The following is a 24,270-nucleotide window of genomic DNA, read 5'->3' on the forward strand; positions in this document are numbered from 1 at the left end:
ATTTTGCACAATTTGCATGACTAAACTATGATATTAAAATCTGATAACAAACACTTATATAAGAACTTTAAGCCCATTGATTATAATGTAAATCTTTTTTCATATCTGAGTACTCAAATTGTTGTGTACATGGCATGTCTAATCTATATGCATCGGTCCATTGTTGATACAAAGTAATAAATAGGAGTACGCCGAGTACCAACTAGTTCATTTTTCATCATGCGAGGAATCAGAAGCTAGAACTCCATTCATGAGCCTGTATAAAATTTTGAGCAGAATAAGCACTGAGATGCACTTCAGGAATCCTGCTACTCCACTTAACGCGCTTAGACACATCAGCTCCTGGTCCCTTATTCCCAAACTCCCCATAGTAAAGGGTAGACAATGCAAAGTCTTCCCTGAACGGCATCCATCCCTCAGGCGATATAAGACCATCCATTGTACATTGTATGAACATTGTCCTCGAGTACATCTTCCAAGGCCTCCCAAGGTAATTCTTGTGGACCTTGGGATTTTCTCGCCATAACTTCATGTACTCATTGGTTCCGCTAATGTGACATCCTAGAAAGACAAACCCTGTAGCCTCAGCAGGGTCCGTCCTCCCCTGAGCTGTGATGGCATTGTTCTCACCCTTTGAGGGGTCCACTTGGCGCGGCCTGACTAGGATGGTGCAATCTTGAAAGATGGCAGCTGCATTGCCAAATATAAAGTCCACATTGCCCTCCATGCTGCATGATCTGTAAACTTGTCTAAGGGAGTGTGCATAAAGGGTGTCTTGGTTGCCTAAGAACTCACAATCTTCGACGAGGGAAAAATCACTGTCTGATCGGAATGCTACTGCTTGGTGTGCGTTTGGGCCTGCCGTGTTCTGGAATGTTATCCCACGTGCCATAAACCCATCTCCTTTAACACCTACGCAAATATTAAGAGTTATTGAAATTCAATTTACAACTAAAATAAATTCACAAACAATTACTTGTTACAAAATTTTTGAAAATTCAAACATAATTTATTGAAAAGGACAGGAAAGCATAATTAACCTCACCTTTTGGCTTTTGTTACGGATTGATGTCCCATAAGATGCCACCGATTTTATATTTTCAACACTTTTTGACTATGTGATCCTGTTCTAGCTAATTCTTGTCCTTTTGAATTATTAATGAATTTTAAACTACTTTATCTTATATTTATAACTTTCAATTCCTGTTCCCTAGTTATGAATAAGCCCATAACCAATTGACCAAAGGAGCAAGCTAGTAGTAGTAGTATTACATACACTATCAAGTATTCAAGTATACTGGTCCAGTACAATACTTCTATAAACTACGTAGAACAAGCTAGGAACAATCGACAGTATGATTGTGTGAGGGATAGGCGGATAGCTTAGTTGGTTAGAGTTGGTTAGAGTCGGTTAGAGTCTCCCTCTTAATTTCGAGAGTTGATACATACTGGTATATACGTACTTATTACCTATCATGCATTAGATCCTTTTCATTTAGGATATACTTCATACTAATCAGTTTTGATTAATTAAAATCCAAAGTAACATTTTATCGTCAATTAATAGTTTCTAACGGTAAAATTTTGATTCGGACAAGACACGAGACTATAAGAGTAACATTCAACACTTGCATAACTACCATCCATATGATAGTAAACCATATTAAATAGGTAAAAATCAGTTTTAATTAGCAAAAAACAACTAACAACATCTAAGTAACAAATTCGACAATGCGTTAAAGAACTCGAATAGACTTACCAACAGTAGCTGTGTTATACGTACTGATCCCCATAATCCCTGTATTTACTGACCCTGTAATGACCGTTTTACCCTTCCCATCACCCAAAAACACCAAATTCCTTTTCTCCAAGGGCACCATCACATTCTCCTTATACACCCCTTCCTTAATGTAAATTACAAATCTATCCCTCCCCTTCGCCTTCAACCACGCTGGCGCCTCGTTCACCGCCTCTTGTACTCGCGCGTAACACCCATGCGCCTTCCCTTCCTTACAAACCGTCACATTTACCCTTCCCCTCAACTCCACTCTCCCTAAACCAAACCCAAGACCCGACCCGGACCCACTACCTCTATCCCAAACCCCATTGCGCTCCGTCAAAGGAGGACGCCACGACGTCGTATCCTCCCCATAGTTGATCAGCGCGTGAAGCAGACTAAGCGCGTTACTAGTCGTCTGCATGAGAGTAGAGTTCAAAAATGACATCGTTTTGTCAACCACGCGCGTTCCATTGACGTAAGAAAGCTCAGACCAGCAGTCATACTGGTAAGTTAACGCGGCGCTAGCCCATGCACGTGCGTCATGTAGAGTATCACGTGATGTGAGGGCATTGGAAGAAATCCGTGTACGGTAGGAGGAGAGAGTGAGGTAATCAAGGCACGTACGCGAGGCTAGCGTACGGTTATGATGGTTAGGGAATGTACGGAGTATGTCATGGACCAATGATTGGGCGGTTTGGATGTGGTGGGATGAAAGTGAAAGTGTGGTTTGGATGATATGGGTGGGGTTTGGGTTACGGGCCGTGTTCGGGTTGGAGTCGAGGAGGGTGGATTGGCACGTGAGAGGATATTGAGTGGCTTTGCAAATGGAAAGGAAGGGAGTTGAGGAGGAGAGAGAGTGGTGGAGGAAGGTGGAGAGAGAAAGGAGGAGGAGGAGAAGGTGGTGGTGCGGTGAGGGCATTATGGTAATTTCAGTGAGTGAAGTGGAGTGGAGTGATAAAAATGGAAATGAAGTGGGGAAGGTGTAAATAAATACAGTAGAGGAATTGAATAATGAGGTAAGTCGGTAAGATTATTGTGATTTGTTGAGTGTTGAATTTTTATTGGTGAAAGTGGACCCATGTTGTTACCACGGGTTGTTTAGCTTCAATGCTCCTATATTACAGTGTTGGATTTAGTTTGGAAAACTCACAAATGTTTATGATCCAAAAATGTTTTTGTAATTTGACAACAACTAATGAGCATGTTGAATAATATACTTTGTACTAAATATGATATTAAGATTAAAATAATATAAATTAAGACGAAATTAATATAAGTTTACGTATATATATTTTTGTTCAACAATAACTCATTAAAATTAGTCAAAGTGAAACATATGAATAGGATAAAAGTTAAACATTAGCAAGTATAAAAAAAAAATAGAGTAGGTATTAATTAGTTATTTAAAATAATGTATGAGGACCCTCGTTAGCGAGATTCCATGTTGATTAGTTATAGCAATTACAATGTACTCGTACCAATATATGAAGTACATATAAACCAAATGATATGCCAAATAAAGCCTTTATTATACTCCCTCCGTTTCAATATTATAGTCTCATATGGAATCAGTCACATAAAATAAGAAAAGAAGAATATTTGGAATCTAACATTAAAGTCAAAACACAATTCATAATTATTTTTGCCTTATTTAAATTTTTTTTTTTTTAAGAAACCGTCAACTATAATTGGATAATTCAAAGGAATAATTTCTTTATTTATAGTCAGGTCATCAATTCACAATCAATTAATTTAACCAATTAGAATTTGATATGTATAAAATATGAAATAAAAACTAAGTTAAAAGTGGAATACATTCAATATGGGTAAATCTTTTTAAAATGCCCAAAATAGTATATGGGACTAACAAACTGAAACAGAAGGAGTATCAAATAAGGCATGTTTAATTCAACTTAATTTTACTTATTTTAGAAAAAGGCAAAAGCTAACAAACGCCCCGAGGGCGTTGGATAAGCTAACTAAAAGTAGAAAGATTAAATTAAAATGAACATTAATTACACTGATCGACGCGTGAATTTATCATGCTTTTCCAAATTTATACCACTTTTGGTAGTATTTTAAATGCTTATCCAACGCCCCCGGAGGCGTTCGTTAGTAAGATCCTTAGAAAAAATCATATGTATATTTTTTTTTATAAATTATCGTACTCGTAAGGTCAAAGTTTGGTCAAATCAGACAATCAGATAAGCAAAAATAAAATGAATTAAATAAACCTTAATTTAAAATTAAATCAATTTTAAAAGATACATAATACTTCCTCCGTTTCATTTTAGTTGACACGTTTCTTTAGTCACGTTTGTCAATGCACAAATTCAATCATTAATATCTTTAATTGCCAATAAGCAAAAATTATTCAAAGTTGATATTTTGAAAATATACATTGTGACGAATCTAACAAGATCCCACTTGACTTTATTTTTCATCATATATAAATCACAAAATATGGTCAAAGGGACGTATGTGAATAGTGTTAAAGTCAAAACGTGTCAACTAATAAAAAACGGAGGTAGTATGAAGTATTATTTTAAGGAAAAACTTTTGTATACACCCGGTTTAGTGTATATGGAGCAGTGTTAGTGTAACTTTAAGGTAATTTTAGGGTAACTTTTTGCCTTTTTTGGGTTATTTTAAACATAATACAATTTTTATATAAATAGACAACAAGAAAAGTTTTATAAAGATAATTTAATTACATTCAATCACTAATAATTGATTTTTAGTCGTTTAAATTGTGATTCTTTACTGATAAAGCGTAGATAATTTTTATTTGTATTAGGGTAACTTTTATTCATTTCAGTGATAATTTTTGCTCATTTTAGATTAACTTTATAACGGATGTATATCCGATTTTTTTAATCAAAAAAATAAAAGAATAAAACATGTGTAGCAGGGATTGGAGAACGGGGGAAGTGCAAGTGTCTGTTCATACACCAAACAAAAAAATTGCGCCAAACCCTGAAACACACAAACCGACATAAACCAACTGCAATTCTGGAAACAAAAATTAGGGTTTATTCAAATTTGGGGATTTTACCATAATTGTGGCGGGAATGGATAGATCCACCACTAAACGGAAGAAAAACGCTGGAAAATCCAAATTCCAGAGTGTAGATATCATTCGGGACAACCAACCTCTCAAATTCCGTCAAAATTCTGACAAAAATGACGAAAATCCAAACCCTCAAAATCAAGACGATGAAGCCGATTGGGAAGAAGGTTGCATTCCATCTTCTTCGTGTTCTAACTACGTTAATGTTAATAACGTTAATCAAAATAATGGGGTTACCATTGAATTTGACGCTTTGCCTGATTCGCCGAAAAAGAAGCGTATTCGAAGAGCTACTGCTGAAGACAAGGTGATTCTTGTTTTATTAAGTCTCATTTCCCTTGAATTTTATGAATTTATTTTATTTATTTTTTTTGTTATAAAATATTGTTGGTGATGTTTGAATTTTCAGGAATTTGCAGAGCTTGTGCATAAGGTTCATTTGCTTTGTTTGATTGCTAGAGGGCGGTTAATTGATGCTGCCTGTGATGATCCTCTTATTCAGGTGATAATATTGGTTTATTGCTATAATGAAGTTATGAATGGGTTGTTAACTCTTGCCCCTTTAGATGATAAAGAAGTTAACTACTTGTATGTTACTTGGATTCGGGGGGCATGTGTATTGGTGTTCAACTTGGCTATTTAATGGAAAAATTCTTGATTTTGGCCCTAAATGAACTGTTACATGGGTATTTGAGGCGCAATGAAGAATTAGAGTAGGATAGGGAAGCTAAAAGTAGTGGTATTAAGCATTATCCAAAGCATAATTAAACACTCTGCGATGCGACGTTGTCATAAATTTATTTTATTATGAAGTAGGAGTATATTACTCAGTAAATGCTTAAAGTTAGCTGTGAAAGCTACATATATTATGGGTGTTTGAAATTTAGATACTAATAAGTTGATGGGAAAAAAAATTGCTATGTGGTGTAACATGGGATTTATGACAAAGGTCGTAGGGATGTCAAATTTGTAGAATATAATGTGAGAGATATGAAGATATAATCTTCAAGAGAATTTAAGAATTGAATGGATGTAGTCGTGTGAAGACTGCTTATGATCAGGGAAAGATGTTCTCCTGTCTCTCTCTGCTGCAAACAAAAAAAAAAACTTTGCGGTTGTGTTTGTCTCTCACAATGCCATGTGCATTACACTAGGATTGATGATGAAAAGGTTTAATCTATTGTCAAAATCTCCCAAGTATTGGAAGCCGTTTAGGACAAAAATTTATATTGTCTTACTAACTAAGTTGAATCTCAGTCTTCTCCCTCAATGGATGGCTTGCTTCTTGTCTGAAGGAGCTTATCAATCAAAAGAAGGCCGAATTCGCTAGGGTTCAATGAATTCTATCTAATCTTGACTTATGCTGGGTCTAGGGAAGTTCCCATGTATGCAGTCTTATCCCTACCACTGTAACACTGAAAAATGAGCGAGGAAAGAGTTTGTTTCTAATAGACCCATAGAGAAGAAAAAAGAAACTATTTTATGGGGCCTGCCCCTCTCTTTCACCCCAAATAAAAAGAAGAAAAAAATTGCTTCCCAGTTTTTTTACTTTGAAGATTTTCACAAGTAGAAGTGTAGAAACTAGAACACAGTCAACACATCAACAATAGCTTCCAAGGAGCTTATCTATCTTGTAGAAAAGTTTTTCTTCTTTTTCACATCTCTATACTTTGCATAATGCATGCTATAGCTTCTGGTACTCTTGGTCCTTGTACCTGATTTTTGGAATTGATTGTTGTGGCAGGCTTCTTTACTATCACTTTTACCACCACACTTACTGAAGTTATCAGAAGTTGCCAAACTTACTGCTAATGCTTTGACTCCTCTTGTCTCTTGGGTAAATGACATGTTTATGCTTTCAACTATTTGCTACTCATCCTATGCCGAAGACTTTCATTGATTCTCCTGATAAAATTTTGCAGTTTCATCAGAATTTCAAAGTGAGAAGCCCTAGCAGTGCAGAAAAACCTTTTCAATCAGCTCTAGCATACGCTCTTGAAGCACAAGGAGGGAGTCCTGAAGAGGTTCTTAAATCTTAAGAGACTTAGTTGGCTCATTTTAGTTATAGCTATATCTCTTATTTTGTTTGTAACATGATAGATGCTGTGAGCATGATATTGGAATGGATGGGCTGATATACTTACCAATGAACCATCAATTCCATTTTTTGTTATTGTAGATCTTAACACTGTTGTGACAGAATATCGCATGTTTATACTTGTTACTGAATATGCAACTAACAAGTATAAATTGGGTTGTATTGGTTGGAGAGTATATCATCAGTCATTGTAGTGCTTGCTGTTTTGGTTTTAGTCTTGATTTTGGTTGAAAGTATAACAATGTGTATGTTATTAATCTTTCCTTCATGAGCTTCCATGCATATCCTTTAACTGGAGTTTTGTCACAGGTTGCAGCGCTGTCTGTATCATTATTTAGAGCTCTAAATCTAACAACAAGGTGACTTCAATGAGCTATGTGTAGCATTGTCTTTTTATTTCCTTATATCTGCATTTTATTAATTGTGCTATGCATTTAACTGTGCATATCCTCATATGAAGTACATTTTATCTTTTGTCAATGTATATTAGTCTCCAATCAAAAAAATTTAACCAAAACAATCAAAGAAGCTAAAAAAAAGATTTGCTTGTGCAACCTGTGCATGAGTTTTAGGAATAATGGTACCTCAGGGAATATGATTTCTTTCTCAATGAAGTTCTGTTTTTCCAGGTTTGTGTCAGTGTTGGATGTAACTTCCTTGAAACCAGAAGTTGATGAAAATGAGCAATCATATAATGCAAGCAGCAGGGAGAGAAAAGATATCTTTAACTCCTCAACACTTATGGTTAGTAAAATGAGCACAGGTCAGACAAGTTCTACAAAATCATCTGCTTCCCATGGAAATATCCACAGCACTTCTGTTACCTCAGTTTCTGAAGCTAAGCATGGACGCTTGCCAACAAATATTGAAGTTAAAGATTCACTTGCTTCTAATCAGGGTTTAAAGTCAGATCTACCCGTTAATGAGACACAGAACGCTTCTGAGGAGGACAAGTGCCCAAGGAAGAAAGGAGACTTGGAATTTGAGATGCAGTTGCAAATGGCTATATCCGCCACAGCACTGGTAGCTCCCGAAAGGAAACCTGAAGCATCTACTAGTGGTTCACCCACTAGTCCATTAGCTTCCCTTTCTCCCTTTAAAAGAATTAAGAGAATCACTGAAGAATCTCCCTCATCCTCCCATGCTATATCTACTGCAATTGGTTCAAGAAAAGTAGGAGCTCCATTACATTGGGCAGAGGTCTATTGCTCTGGTGAAAATATGACCGGAAAGTGGGTCCATATTGATGCTGTTAATTCTATAGTTGATGGAGAGCTGAAGGTAGAGGCTGCGGTTACTGCATGCAAGAAGTCTTTGAGTTATGTTGTTGCCTTTGCTGGTCATGGGGCTAAAGATGTCACACGCAGGTTGTTTCTTTATGAAGATAATTTTCAATTTTGTTATGACTGATTTCTGATTCTGACTTGTGCACCTGGGCTTATTTGTCTTTGATTCTTCATTTTTTACCTTAATTATGTGCAACCTTTTCTGGATAAAGGTTATATGAATGTTGAATATTTAGTTTAAAGATGGAAAACTTATTGACCCTGTTGGATTTTTTACAACTTAATCTATGTTTTCTGGGTTTGGACCCATCAATCAAGTGCGTGTTTCATTAAAGCTTGTCACTACTTCTTGTAAACATAAGCTATTTTTATTTTTTAGTGAATCAGTTAGGCTTTCATTTTGTTTGATCTTATATTTATACAGTGTATGTAACAGTTAATTTCGGTTCATTTATAATAATGAAGAGAGTTTGCAAGCTACTTTTTTATTTTATTTTTATATTTTGTTTAAAGTATTGAGTGACTACTAACTGTTGAGAAAGTGGAATTGTAATTGAAATCTTCAATTACAGTTTGAATATTCTCTAGGCATTTATGAATTTAAACGCGTATGTTTGTAGTGCAGGTACTGTGAAAAATGGTACAAAATATCCCCAAAAAGAATTTACTTAGAATGGTGGGATGCTGTGTTAGCGCCATTGAAGCAGTTGGAGTCTTGTGCAACTGGTGGAATGGTCCCTGTGCATCACAAAGATATGAAGTCAACAGATTTGGTTGACAGTAGGAGCAGTCTTGAGGACATGGAGTTGGCAACGAGGGCATTAACTGAACCTCTTCCCACAAGTCAACAGGTATCGTGACTGTGATTGATGTTATTGGCCATTTACATTTGCTAAATGTATGCTCACATTGTTTTGTCCCTTTTGGACAACGTGGTTTGCTAATGCAGGCATATAGAACTCATCCACTGTACGCTATTGAAAAATGGCTTACAAAGTATCAGACTCTGCATCCAAGAGGTCCGGTACTTGGTTTCTGTTCTGGTCACGCTGTTTATCCTCGAACTTGTGTGCAAGTACTCCATACAAAAGAAAGATGGCTCCGTGAGGGGCTGCAAGTTAAGGAAAGTCAGCTTCCTGCAAAGGTATTATTTTGTAATTTTTTGGTAAGTTTGCAATATCATAATTGGTATTTTCTGACAAGTTCTTTCTTTTTTCGGAAAGGTGGTGAAGAGTAGCTCTAAGAATCGTAGAGGACAAACTATTGAAGTAGAAGATCTCTGTGAGGGTGGGTCAGATGAAGTTGTTTCTCTGTTTGGAAAGTGGCAAACTGAACCGTTGTGTTTGCCTCCTGCTGTAAATGGAATTGTGCCTAAGGTAGGGAATGTGTGTATTTTTACAGATTTTGTGGTGTATGATTTTTAATAGTTTAACTTTTGAATTTTTCCATCCTTTTTTGTTTTCGATGTTTGCTAAAATGCTTGATTTGATGGCTTGGCTGGACGAGTCATCTGGTTTTCCTGGATTTATGTTTTGTACTTGGTCCCTATTCTTCTACTTGTAGAATGAGCGTGGTCAAGTGGACGTTTGGTCTGAGAAGTGCCTCCCTCCTGGCACTGTGCATCTGCGGTTTCCAAGGTTGGTTCCTGTTGTGAAGAGACTCGGGATCAATTTTGCTCCTGCTATGGTTGGATTTGAATTTCGAAATGGACGGTCAATACCTGTATATGAAGGCATTGTGGTCTGCACTGAATTTAGAGAAACAGTTTTAGAGGTAACAGTGACACTTTCATCGCATTCAATTCTTTTGCTAGTATTGGTCACTAAATATATGTAGGTTGACAGGCATATGCAGAAGAGGAGCAGCGAAGAGAGGAGGAAGAAAGGAATAGGGAGGAGAGGCAGGCACTTTCTCGGTGGTACCAACTTCTATCATCTATGGTTGTTCGACAAAGATTGAACAATACTTACTTGAACAATGTGGAATCAAAAACTGTTACTGAACCCTTGAAGACTCGAAATAAATCTTCATGTGCTGCTTCTGCAAATGTTAATGAAAGTACTGTGCCTCACCGAGATAATGTCCGTGGAGCTAAGTTTCATGATTCAGACAAAATGCGCTCGCAAAATCACGAACATGTCTTTTTGACAGATGATGAGAGTTTTGATGAGGATAGCATGACTCGAACAAAACGGTGTAGCTGTGGATTATCAGTTCAGGTGGAAGAGCTTTAACACTTGATTGCACTACAGAATAATTTACTGTTGGCATGAAGGATTTTTAGTTTTGGGAAATTTAGTGCTGAAACTTTGTCAAGATTTTGGGAAGGAAGAGGAAGGAGATGAGATAGAATGAGTCATGGTTTGGGGTTTTCATAAGCACATCAGCGCATTTTTAACTGGTGTGGCCTTGCTTAATTAGGTTGGGTTTTTTTGTGTATCTTGAGCCAATGTTTTATAAAATCTGATTTTGGTTATGATCTATCTTCATTGTGTAGCTTGGCAAATTGGAAGCTATGTTAGGTCTAACTTGTTTTTTAATGCTAAAGGTTTAGTTATATCCAATCCTGGTTTTGGTTTCTTGGGGTGCCTGGTTTCGAGCTCAAGGCTAGAGAAGCTATACATGTAAATTCAACTGGTCTTAATGCTTTTTAATTGTTGCACTTAAAATTAGCGTCTATTTAGGATTTGGATGTTCTAATGAGAAAGCTATGAAGCTCGATGTTGATCATTTGCATCAGCTAGTTTTACGTAATTGTGTGTGTGTGTTTTTTTTCTCTTCAACTTGTGAATAGTGAAAATGTGACACCAAAACTTGTCAAACTTTAATGTTGCTCGTCTTTTTGTCATTTACAGCTACTCAGGTACGAGTACTTGTTAGAATCAATGTTTGGATGCAACTTGCAAGGAAAAGGAGGAAATACTTGTTAATATGAGACAAAATATGTTACTCCCTCCGTTTATAAATACTTGCTCCATTTCTCCACGCGCGAAGTTTTAGGAGAAATTGAAGAAAATAATACAATATGAATATGTTACTCCCTCCGTTTATAAATACTTGCTCCATTTCCCCACGCGCGGAGTTTTAGGAGAAATTGAAGAAAATAATACAATATAAAGGTAGTGAGGTAGGTGAAAGAATAAAAAATAGTAAAAAGTAAAAGTAGTAGAGAGTATTGGAGTGATTCCCTTCAATAATGCCCCAATTACTTTCAATTCCATAAATACAGCTAAACTTTTACAATTTCCCAATTTATTGTCCACGTCACCATTTAACATATTAATTCTTTTTTTTAAAAAATGTTTAACACAAAACCGTCACTTGAGAGCTTGTTTTGCATTATCTTTTATTTTCAATTTTCTGTTATTTTTAAAATAAAAAAACCAAAAACAAGAAAAAGGAGTTCCTAATTTTTTGTTGTCACTTTTAAAAATTATCATGACTTTAACAAGTTTAACTAATTTTTTATTCATTATATCGTATTATTTTTTGAAAAACAAAAAATCAAAAAACAGAAAATCACCGCCAAACGAACCCTGAGTTAACGGTTTTCAATACGGGAAAAACCGCCAACTCAAGTCCGGTTTCAATTTTATGTAAAAAAAAATTCTCTGTAAAAATTCTACAATAATCCAGGCAAGAATTCATCGAAAAATTAATTATACACCTCCCGTTCAAAAAAAAAAAATGAAATCTGTTCCGGGTAATTCCGGCACAGATAATCTTCGTGGGTTGGTAAAGGTTTACCGTCCAATTACGCACCTGCACAGTCAACACAGATAAGCTAACCCGGGGGTTATCCGGGAATAACCTCTCCGATGCTAAAGTCAGCAATCCGATAAGAAGAAAGAACGAAGAGAGAGAAAGTGTTTTTGATGTGTAGAGAGAGAGAGAGAGAGAGAGAGAGAGAAAAATTGTACCTTTGGATGAACATTTGCTTGGGTATATATAGAGAAATAACCAAGCTGGTGCCACCTATAACGATAGGTGGCAAACCGACCCCATAGGCAGCAGGTGCCTACGTGGTCTGAAGCAGCTCTCCACGTGGCCGTTTAGAAAGGCCGTTACGGACATTTGAGCTTTATTACTAATCAGTTGTTTCTGTGTTATTATTGCATATTACCGGCTAATTACTACCGGTACTATCCCGTACAACTAGCCCCTCAAGTGAGGTCGTCGGTGAAACCGGCGTGCTCACTTGTAAGTGTAAGAAGAATCAGAACAAAACGTGGTACCGATAGTATGTTGAAATTAGAAATGTAAGATTCGCCCCTTAAGTGAGCTAAGTACCGACAGTACTTTGGTCACTTTAAAACTGATTGAGATTTTACAAAAAATCTCTAATTTGCCCCTTTAGTGAGCTAAGTACCGATAGTACTTTGGTCACTTTAAAACTGATTGAGACTTTACAAAAAATCTCTAATTTGCCCCTTAAGTGAGCTAAGTACCGATAGTACTTTGGTCACTTTGATGAAAAAATTTAAAAACTGCAAAATTTCGTGGGCGGGAAGAGTTTAAAATGAGTGGGGCACGTGTCATTCATCCTACGTTTTAGGTTGCGAAAAGGCGTTTTCCCCAGCCGTTGGATTGCATGCACAAACTGTCACTTCAACTGCCACTGTTCATGGGGGTATTTAAGCGTCGAAAATCAGCAATTTTCCTCATTTGCTGTTTGTTTCAAAAATTTTCTCCGACGCATTTTCTGCGAACACACTTAGGGTTTCGTCAATCGATTTGCATTATCAAGAGGAGAACGATTTCAATTGCTTGCTTGAAGATCCAAGTCTCTCAAGTTTCTCACTTCAGTGTTTCTGTCCGTTCTTTCATACGAAGTTCATTTGATTCTACGAGGTAAAAAGCCCTAACTTTTGCTTATTTTGGTAATTTAGAGCGTCAGTTGCCTGTTTCGCCTTAGTGTTGTGTCTGTGGTTGTATTTGTTAAGTTTATGCCTAAATTTGTTCAAAACTCGACTTCGGGTAAGGCCGGCGAGGCTGACCCGTTTGCACCCTTGTCCCCAGCTCCGGTGAACGAAGTTGAATATTCTTGTCAGCCTACCTGGTCTAATATTTTGGAAGACGTTGAGATCATCTCAATCTCCCCGATAAGCATTTTCCCTCAATTGCATTCTACTTTCGAGATTATTCAATACGGGTCAAACTTAGGCAAGATAGGTCGTAAAACAACAGCAATGCCGAGAACTAAAAGAACTAGTTATCAACCTGAGGAATGTGAAAACTCTGAACACCGTGAAGGCAAAGAACCTGTGGTTGAGGGAAATTCTGATGTCGGTGAGGAGCACATACAGTCTGTAGAGAGATCTCTGGAGGATATGGGTGAGGAGAGTGTAGGCAACAGTGAAAATGAAGGTGTAGGTGAGAGTGGAGATGAGGGATCCGGTGAACCCGGTAGTGGGGATGGCAGCCAGGATACCGAGGTAAGTGAGCAAAGGGTGAGAGTGGGGGAGGGTGAGGCCGCTGAAAGAAGCGATGCCGTCATAAAAGAAGAGAATTTAGACGAGGGGTATGACTCTGAAAACGACGATCCAAAATACCGAGAACCCCTTGAGTTAAAGGCCGAGTATAAGGTTGTGTCAACAAAAGTTGACCCAGAATGGCTTGCGAAGGCTACCGAGAAAGAATATTGCCGTATCGGTGCTCATTTCTTCAACCTCCCTGACGGCTATGATTTGAAATTACCCGAAGAGGGTCAAACTGCTCTTGACTGTCCTGACGGTCATATAGTTGTATATGCAAAACATCTCGAGTATGGCTTACGGTTCCCACTACATCCTTTTGTCGAGAAAATTTTTAGGGCTTGGAATGTGTGCGTGGCGCAGCTAACGCCCATTGCTATTCGTAATCTTATTTCACTGGTATGGGTAATGATATTCATGGACTTCCCTCTTACTTTGAACTTATTTCGCACTCTTAACTGGCTAAAGAGAGATAGTCAGTCACCAGGGTTTTGGTCATTGTTCACGGCTCGGGGTAAATGCACGGTTTGGCCGAAACTGACCAGTTGTAAAGGCTGGATGGAGAATTTCTATTTTTTAAGTGTTCCTGAAGAATACAAAGTTCGCAGGCGTTTCTATCCTGCTCATAGCATGTTTGATACTATTAGGCGTAGAAGATTAGGTGAGATAGAGAAGTACGCTTGTAAGTTTTTTGACTGTACATATGTAAGGGCCGGTAGTAGGAATAAAGCTGTACCGGGGGTGTGGCTACCCAACTGTAATTATATCTTGGGTAACGCCCCTTTGTCTCATGTCGGTCTCTGCTGGACTGACGCATTTGGTATGGCTCTTTTCATATTAACAGCTTTGCTTTATTTTTTCGTTTGCATCGTTATTATTACTATTTTTTATGTACATCGTTACTGTCTTCTTCTGTTTTCACTGTCATATTTTATTTATGTACTTCTATTGGAAATAACTGACTGCCCTGTCGGTATCTTGATTTTTAGTGTATCTAAGCTTCACAATCCTGTTACTCGTATTCATTTCTTGCGTGCTTGCTGTGGTGCAGGTATTGATAAGTTAGACTTCGCCAACTTGGGCTTATATCCTGACGGCAGGGTGAAGTATCAGTGCCCTCCAAATCCAAAGCACAGTTACGATACCTTACCTGTTTACTGCACACGTGCTCATAAAGGGAAGAAAAGAAGACGGCAAGACATGACTTCCAACGAGCAACGCAGGACCAGAGTTCCCCGTGCTCTTCCGGTCAAAAGAGGTGGAGCAAATGCTCATAAAAGGTCCAGCGACCTCTCCGGCCGTGACCAGAATAAAAAACAAAAGCAGGAGGAGGCCGCTAAGGATCAGCAGAAGCCGTCAGATGCCTTCAAGGATCTGAACGTCGTGAATTTGGAGGACGACGCTCCTACCGGTGTCAAGAAGTTAAATATCACTTTACGCCGACCTGCTGAGACAAGTGTGATAGCAGCGGAGAAAGTGGTTACAACTGAGAAGACGGTAGCGGCGGAAGAGTCTTCTCTCAGGGTCCGACAAACTCGGTTGTCGGGGAAGTCCGCCAGCAGCAAGAACGCCTTTATACCTGTGCTGACAGGGGATTATATCGAAGTCCCCCATGTAAAGCTTCCTACCGAGATGGCTGAGGAGTTTTTGGTTCCTAGCGGCAGTGCTGGCGAGCCGTGGCTTCCGCGCATTAACGTGAATAGGGGAGAGTCTGTTATCTGCGACGATCCCAATACCGGAGGCAGCATGGGGTGGAGAATGCTGAAAGATTTGGCCACGCCGGCAGACAGGCCTGTCGACAAGCTGATAGCTCCTTGCGGTCAGATGATGAATGATATGCTCCGAGTAAGACAAAATAGCCGTCATGACCCTTGCTACTTTTATTACTTATGTTTTGATTCATATATTATTATTATTTTTTATTTTACTATATATATATTTATGTTGTTTTTTCTTTTTTTTTTTTTTGCTTTAGACGGTTAATTCGGCTGTCGAGGTGGTACACATGTACCGTTATTACCAGCGCTGTCATGATCAGGCTGAAGTGAAATTCAAGAAGTGCGACGACGCCCGACAAGCTGCTGTTAACGAGAAGGAGAAACTCAAAGGCACCGTCAAAACTATGGAGAACAAACTGGTTGCCCTAAACACAAAGCTGACCAATCAGGAGTCTATGCAGAGGAGGATTACCAGCCTCGAGCAGGAGCTGAAAGCAGAAAAAGAGGCTAAGACAAGGTTGGAGGGATCCTTGAAAAAAGCTGAAGAGGAGAAGCCCGGTATCAGGCGCCGAGCAGTCAACCGGTTCCTACAGTCCGACAACTATCGGAATTTGCTGGTGGACCGGTATACTGGTGGGTGGGTAGCCGCTCACCATTGCGTCTGCAAAGCCGAGAACTGGGATGCGGAGAAATGGCAGGCAGCTGAGGCTGCTTATGGTGAAGACATGCATCTCTCTCCTACCAGCTGCGAAGGGGATTATTTTGACAACCCCCCTCCAATCGAAGTGCTGAAGAACCTGGATCCGCGAGATTTGCCGGAAGAAGAGTTTGCTGATGCTCTTATTGCTAGTCCTGTCAAAGAGGACATTGCTGTCGGCACCTCTGAACCTGCCCCCGAGAAGGAGCCTGGGTCAAAGAAAGATTAATGGGGCGGGCAGTCATCACCGGAATCTTGCGGGTCCTCCTTATCTGTAATTTCCAAGGCTCACTGTTGAGCAGCTCACTGTTGAGCAGCTTATGTTTGTTTCTGCTCGAAGACAACAATAATTTTTTATGTTTTTAAAACTTGTATTTTGGCCGATATGACCCTTGTCTTTTTTGGGTGATGGCTGTCGATTTCATATGTATGTTCTAACAATTTTTATTTCCTGTTTGAGTTAAAACACGTATCTGTAATGTTTGAACTTAGCGTCCTGCATGTTTTGACTGCGCTGTCGTTCGACTGCTTCTTTATTGAGCCCATTTTCTGAATAATTTTACCGTTGATTTTATTTTACTGTGTGCACGTTCCTTTACTGTCTTGATTCTAATGCCGTAAATAACACTATGCTTGTCTGCGATTTCTACAACTGCTTTTTACAAGTAGATTGTAACTTGTATTATAATTGCATATTCGTTCTTTTATTTGTACGAAAAAATTTTATAACTTGCCCTCCCGTCTTTTCGACTCTTAGGCTTAGGCATATGCCCCCGAATTCCGCAATTAATTTCCGTAGAAATTGATTTCGGAATTCCTTATCAATCTGTTATTGCCGGTATTTTCCAGTATCTGCAGCCTTTATCAGGCCAAGTATTTGACAGTAGATCAGACCATCAATTTCAACTTGCCTTGAGGCGCAATAGTTATCCAACCTTCCTCCTTACTTGAATGAAAGAGACAGCTAGCTAGGCTGTTTATCAGATCATATCGAAAGTAGGGGATGGCTCCATATGTTATAGCACTTTCTTGTATTAATTAACGGCCGTGGCCATAAATCATCAAAACAAATTACAAGCTGGAGGTTGGTTACAAAAATATTAAATCATGACTACATGCCATGCCGGTACCTAACATAAGAAGCAAATGCACAAACTAAACGTAATACTTTTTAAGGACATTTGTATTCCAAACATTCTTTAACGGTACTCCCTCTAGAGTCATTAGCCGATATGATCCTTGCCGAACCGTTTCATACACCTGATAGGGGCCTTCCCAATTTGCTGTGAGTTTGCCTTCTGCATTCCCTCTACCCGTCGCTGCCGTTCGACGAAGGACCAAATCCCCATCTTCCAGAGGCCGATAATTAACTCTCTTGTTATACGCTTGACTCATACGATTCTTATATGCCGCTGACTTGATGGCCGCCGTAAGCCGAGTTTCAGGTAAGAAGTCTAACTGTTGTTGTAGGAGCAAGTCGTTTTGATCCTCACAAAAATGCTGAACACGAAATGTAGGGAGTCCTACTTCAGTCGGAACGACAGCTTCAGAGCCGAAAGCAAGGTTGAATGGCGATTCTCCGGTGGTTTCCCTTGTTGTCGTTCTATTCGCCCATAATATTTCCGGGATCAGATCGGCCCACAAGCCCTTTGCATCTTCCACTTTCTTTTTTAGTGCCGTTAATATTTGCTTGTTTGCGGCTTCCGCTTGCCCATTTGACTGAGGATGGCAGACAGCCGCATATGCAAATTTCACCTTGTATATGCTAAGGAAGTTCTTAACCGGATTGCAATCAAATTGGGAGCCGTGATCAAATACCATGGCGACCGGTAGACCAAATCGGGTGAATATACCCTTCCATATGAACTTCTTAACTTCACTGGCTGTTATCTTTGCTACCGGTTCTGCTTCTATCCACTTAGTGAAGTAGTCAATCCCTACTATTAGGAATTTTCTGCTCCCTGTTGCTGACGTGAAAGGTCCGATAATGTCCATTCCCCATTGTGCAAACGGTATTGGATTTAAAATTGGTGTCAGGTCGTTTGGCGGCTGATTTATTGCTGGCCCAAATTTTTGACATTTGTCGCACCTTTTCGCGTATGCTAAGGTATCGGCATTCATTGTTGGCCAATAATACCCTCTTTTCATCGCTTCCAAGGACATTGACCGGCCTCCAGCATGATTTCCGCAATCTCCTTCATGGATCTCTTCTACCAGCCTAGCTGACTCATAGGCCGTTATACACCTTCGCAACGGTAACGAGAACCCCCTTTTATACAACATTCCTTTGAACATGACAAACCAGACACTGTCCTTCCTTACTTTCTGGGCTTCTATCTTGTTCGCCGGTAAGACGTTATGCACCTTGTAGGCCAGTATGCCATCATACCACTCTTTGCTGTTAACCACGCAATTCACTTGTTTTGGAGTATCGTCGGGGTCAATGCTTTTACGTCCCAGAAGCTCCACCATCACAGTACGTTCCAGATCATTGAAGCTTGAACTTGCCAATTTTGCCAAGGCGTCCGCCTGTGTGTTTTGCGCTCTCGGCACCAATTGTATTTCGAATGATTCCAAGTTAGCCGTTATCGCTTTCAACTTTGCCAAGTAAGCCATCATTGTTTGTTCCTTGGCCTCATAAGTGCCGTCAAATTGACTTGCCACCAATTGTGAGTTTGTCGTGAGCTCTATCCGCCTTGCCTCAGCCGCAACACATAATTGCACCCCCGCAAGTGCTGCCTCGTATTCGGCTTCATTATTAGAGGCTTTAAACTTGAATTTGATGGCGTATTCAAATATGTCACCTTGCGGTGATGTCATGACAATACCGGCGCCGGAGCCTGTTGATGCTGAGGAGCCGTCAACGGAAACTTTCCACAATCCGTTGATTTCTTCTTCTTCTGTGTAAGATGCTTCCACAATGAAGTCAGACAGAGCCTGAGCCTTTATCGACACTCGTGGCTTATAAATTATAGCATATTCCGACAACTCTACCGCCCATTTGAGCAACCTTCCTGACGTCTCCATCTTCTGTAGGGACTTCTCTAACGGCTGGTTTGTTAATACTTCAATGGTATGCGCATCAAAATATGGCCTAAGTTTTCTTGCTGCTGTTACCACTGCATATGCAATCTTCTCTATCAGAGGGTATCTTCTCTCAGCCGCGTTCAAAACGTGGCTCACAAAATAAATTGGCAGTTGAGCCTTCTTTCGCTCCACTATCAGCACCGCTGCAACCGTCTTCGGAGATGCCGAGATGTACAACTGCAGGCTCTCTCCCTGTTCCGGCCGTGCTATGGTCGGGAGAGACCTTAGATGGCTTTTGACCACCTCTAATGCCTTTGCTTGCTCCTCTCCCCAGATGAATGTTTTGTTTTGCCGGAGGACTACAAAGAACGGTAAGGCCTTATCAGCTGATTTGCTAATAAACCTTGTCAGCGCCGCCATGCGGCCAGTAAGCTTTTGTATATCTTTTATCGACTTGGGTTGTGGTAGGCTAAGTATAGCTTCTATTTTGTCGGGATTTGCATCTATCCCCCTCTCACTAACCATAAACCCCAAGAACTTCCCTGAACGAACCCCAAAGACGCACTTTTCCGGATTGAGCTTCATTCGGTATTGACGCAAAGTTTCAAATGTCTCCCTTAAATCTGCAACGTGATCCATGGCTAACCGGCTTTTTACGATGGAGTCATCAACATATACTTCCACATTTCTCCCTTTCTGATTTGCGAAGACTTTGTCTACCAATTTCTGATATGTTGCCCCGGCGTTTCGTAACCCAAACGGCATTGCCTTGTAACAAAATACTCCGGCATCAGTGATAAATGCCGCTTTCGTTCTGTCTGGTGCATACAGGCTGACCTGATGGTATCCCGAGAAAGCATCCATGAAACTGAGCAGAGCATGGCCGGAAGTGGAATCTACCAGCCTATCTATTCGGGGCAGTGGATAGCAATCCTTTGGGTAGGCTTTATTCAGGTCAGTAAAGTCCACGCACATCCTCCATTTTCCTGACGGCTTCCTCACCATGACCACATTTGCTAACCATTCGGGGTATGTACAAGGCTCAATAAACCCTGCCGCTAGCAACTTGTTTACCTCTGCTTGTATTGCTTCTATCTTTTCTGTCGAGAAGTTTCGTTTTTTCTGCCTAACCGGTCTGGCCTTTCTATCCACATTCAGCTTGTGCACTATGACGTCTGGGTGAATCCCTGGCATTTCATCTGCCGAGAAAGCAAATACGTCGGCATTCTCCCGTAAAAGTTCTACCAGGTGACAACGGGTATCAACATCCATGTCTGACCCTACTCGCACAGTCCTTCCCGATACCCCAGGTTGTAATTCAATTTCTACTGTCTCCCCTCCCGGCGAAGGGCGGAGAACTGCTGTCGGGCGCGTATCGAAATTCTCCATTGCTAAGTCGTGTGTAGATATAGCTCGCCCCCTTTATTTTCTGCGTTTCCTGATTAACCTGGGGCTGTCGGTTGGGCTGCTTTAGAACTGTTACATAGCACTCTCTGGCCATTGTCTGACCTCCCCTAACGCGCTCTGTCTTCCCCAAATTTGAAACGTATACCATTGTTAAATGATATGTCGAAACGACCCCTTGCACATCATGGATCAGGGGTCTACCGACAATGGCGTTGTACGCCGATGGCACATCAACTACTAAAAACTCCGTCATAACATCCCTGGCCGCCATGCCCTCGCCAATTCGAACTTGCAATGCTATACTTCCTTCCGGCCTAACTGTAGAACCGTTGAAACCGATAACCGGATACGATACCGGGGTGAGGTATTTCCGGCCTATTCTCATTGCATCAAATGCTTCTGCGAACAGGATGTTAGCGGAGCTTCCTCCATCGACCAGCACGCGTTTGATGTTGGCTCCATTGACCGTCAGAATTAGAACCAATGGATCATCGTGAGGAAAAACCAAGCCCTTGGCGTCTGCCTCTGAAAAGGACACTGACGGCATGGACGCGGGCCTTGGGCGTTCGTCTATACCTAGTGCATTTACTGTGTGTCGGTGCTCAGACAAACTCTTTTTCGCCCCGCTAACCGATCCCCCATGTACCGGACCACCGGTAATAACCTCTATGGTGATTTTGTGATTGGGCACGCCATTCCCCTGACGGTATTCCCCGTTGTGGTTTCGCCGGTAGGTGTCATCTTGCATGGACGAGTCACCCTGTCTTCGATACTCATTTTGTCTGGGTTGCGGGGCTGGCTGCCGGCTTGACCCTGCTTGTGCCCGGTACTGAGACAGGTGGCCCTTTCGAATAAGGTCTTCTATATTCTCCTTCAACTGAGTGCATTCCTCCGTATAATGGCCGATATCCCTATGGAACATGCAATACTTTTTTGTGTCCCGACCTTTGGTTATCATTGGTGCCGGTCGCGTCCATTCTTCTCGGTGTTGATTTATCGAATATATCGCGGCCCTAGGTGTGTTCAATTGCGTGTAACTGTTGTACCGGCCAAGACCTCTAGGTGGCCTGGCGGCTCTTGGTGGGCCTGATTGCTGCTGTAATCTGTTCATTCCGCCAATGTAAGCGTGAGGCGCAACGCCGTCGTTCTGCCTTCGAGAGGGTTCTGATGCCGCTATCTGGCTATTGGTTTTCAACAACTCCTCGCTTTTTATGTATTCATAGGCCTTGCCAAAGGCCACGCCTAAATTTGGAAACGACTTTCTCGCCATATATTTTTTGAAATCACTATCCCATAGACCATTCATTAAGGCCATTACAGCTATTTCTTGCTGTAATTTCGGTATCGTATTAGCCTCACTGTTGAATCTCCTTATGAAATCCCTAAGGGACTCGTCCCTTCTTTGCCTGACCGACATAAGCTCTCCAGAAGTTCTTTGCCTTGCGCTATTGCTAATGTATTGACCGGTAAACAATTCAACCAAAGTATCGAAGCAATCTATAGATTCATTCTCCAAATTGGAAAACCAATCCGAGGTTGGGCCCGTGAGCGTTGTCGGAAACACCTTGCACCACACCGCATCGGTGTCGGTATAAAGTAACATATGGCTTTCAAACGCTGCTACATATCGCCTGGGATCTCCTTTCCCATCAAAGGTACATGCCGGCATTTTTATCCTTTCCATTTGTTGATCCAGTACCTCCTGGGTGAAGGGTGATACTCTCGGCCTGACTATAGTCCTGGTTCCACGCCTTAGCGGCCCGCTATTGACCTCTTGCTGTCGGGATCCTGAATCTCCTATCGGCGTCCCATGAGTTGGTTGGCGTTCACTGGGGATAATTATTCCTCGATTTTAGGGCTGTGGCGGCGGTTGCTCGTCCGCCTGGTTGAACTGGCTTGCCAGATTCACAATCACAGGAATGGCCGGTGTATTATTTCGCCCCCTGTTGACTGCAGCTTCAGCCTCCTTCCTTTTTCGGGACATCGCCTTCATTACCCTTGCCGTTACCTCTAACTCCTCTGGGGTAAATTCCTCCATGGGGTCCAACATTCGTGCGGGGCTTCGTTCTGGTGTTACCGGTGTGTTCACAGTATTCCTGTGGAGAAGATGAGTTTCATCCTCCACTTCAATCTCGGGTATTGTATTGACGGTCTTGTTTGCATTGACATTCAAAGTGCTGCTATCATACTGACGGTTTTCGGTTTCTGCTGTCGGTGTTATGCGTTCCTGATTTTCTTCCATGACTGGCGAATGTTGTTTGGACGATAGAAGTTATTACTATCCCCTCCTTCTAGCGCCAACTGTTCCGGGTAATTCCGGCACAGATAATCTTCGTGGGTTGGTAAAGGTTTACCGTCCAATTACGCACCTGCACAGTCAACACAGATAAGCTAACCCGGGGGTTATCCGGGAATAACCTCTCCGATGCTAAAGTCAGCAATCCGATAAGAAGAAAGAACGAAGAGAGAGAAAGTGTTTTTGATGTGTAGAGAGAGAGAGAGAGAGAAAAATTGTACCTTTGGATGAACATTTGCTTGGGTATATATAGAGAAATAACCAAGCTGGTGCCACCTATAACGATAGGTGGCAAACCGACCCCATAGGCAGCAGGTGCCTACGTGGTCTGAAGCAGCTCTCCACGTGGCCGTTTAGAAAGGCCGTTACGGACATTTGAGCTTTCTTACTAATCAGTTGTTTCTGTGTTATTATTGCATATTACCGGCTAATTACTACCGGTACTATCCCGTACAAAATCTTTATTTGGTAGTGAAAAAAAAAATAGAGTAGAGAGAAGGGGAAGAACAATAGAGAGAAATTGTCATATGTTTCATTAATATGGAAAATATTACAATGAGGAATATATATAATCATAAAAGAAAGAAGAAAACTAATACAATCTCATACTTAGATCTTAACTACATAATTATTAACATGACAAGTTTCATGAACCTTGCTGGCTGCTGCACCTATATGTGATGACGAAGGCAGTGATACTGGCGGTGAAGTCGGCAAAGGCAGCGGCGCAAACTCCACACTATACTTAACAGTATATTCTTCGTATAGATCGTATATAATGATGAAAAAAATTAGGATTAAGAGAATTGCAATCTAATTCCATGAAACTACCCAGAACCAATTGAATTAAAAAAATATCAAATTCCCAAACTTTATCGAAAAATCCCCTTACCAATTTAATTTGAGGATGAAAATTTGAAAAATTAATGAGAGAAGTAGAGAGATGAGATCTGGAATTTGAGTGAGGTAGAATGGATGTGCAATTGAGAATTTGGGACTTTGTTTTCATCGAAAAAAGAGTGATTAGTCTGAGAATGAGAGATCAGAGAGATGAGGATGGAATTTTGATAGTGACTAATGAGTGGAAACCGCTAATTGATATAGCGGTGTTCCTACTTAAACCGCTAATTGATATAGTGATTTTGTTCAAAAAATAGAAAAAAAATTAAATTCATTAAATAGCTGACGTGGATAGTAATTTGGGAATATTAAAAAAAGTAGCAGTATATATGGAATTGTTATTCTTCCCAACAATATTAAGGGAAAGCACTCAGAGAATTGGGGGAGAAAGAATATAAAAATTAATAAAATATTATATATGTTGGGTCTACTAAGTGAGAGAAATAAATTAAGGGTGTGTTCTATTCACCTGATTTTTACTTATCTGAACTTAACTGAACTTATCTGAACTTATTAC

The 24,270-nt window shown here is 40.4% G+C and overlaps 3 protein-coding genes across 3 annotated transcripts; 1 reads left to right on the plus strand and 2 right to left on the minus strand.

The window, feature by feature from the left end:
* Window positions 1-99: 99 nt before the first annotated feature.
* LOC145563264 (putative pectinesterase/pectinesterase inhibitor 51) lies at window positions 100-2,737 on the minus strand. The gene is made up of 2 exons (XM_081623708.1): window positions 1,760-2,737; window positions 100-912 (listed from the first exon to the last, which is right to left on the minus strand). Exons 1-2 carry the CDS (start codon window positions 2,697-2,699, stop codon window positions 230-232), a joined length of 1,623 nt encoding a protein of 540 aa, XP_081479834.1. The 5' UTR covers window positions 2,700-2,737; the 3' UTR covers window positions 100-229.
* Window positions 2,738-4,718: 1,981 nt separating this feature from the next.
* Window positions 4,719-10,750, plus strand: LOC145563265 (DNA repair protein RAD4-like). Its single transcript, XM_081623709.1, has 11 exons — window positions 4,719-5,157; window positions 5,260-5,352; window positions 6,595-6,687; window positions 6,773-6,874; window positions 7,258-7,307; window positions 7,578-8,315; window positions 8,860-9,085; window positions 9,184-9,378; window positions 9,458-9,610; window positions 9,798-10,007; window positions 10,079-10,750. The coding sequence occupies exons 1-11, from the start codon at window positions 4,852-4,854 to the stop codon at window positions 10,466-10,468; spliced, it is 2,556 nt and encodes an 851-aa protein (XP_081479835.1). The 5' UTR covers window positions 4,719-4,851; the 3' UTR covers window positions 10,469-10,750.
* Window positions 10,751-20,468: 9,718 nt separating this feature from the next.
* Window positions 20,469-22,226, minus strand: LOC145564627 (uncharacterized). The gene has a single exon (XM_081624892.1). It carries the CDS (start codon window positions 22,224-22,226, stop codon window positions 20,469-20,471), a length of 1,758 nt encoding a protein of 585 aa, XP_081481018.1.
* Between the last annotated feature and the right edge of the window lie 2,044 nt (window positions 22,227-24,270).

Source organism: Chenopodium album, chromosome 10 (assembly GCF_948465745.1).
Source record: "Chenopodium album chromosome 10, dcCheAlbu1.1, whole genome shotgun sequence".
Lineage (NCBI taxonomy): Eukaryota > Viridiplantae > Streptophyta > Magnoliopsida > Caryophyllales > Amaranthaceae > Chenopodium > Chenopodium album.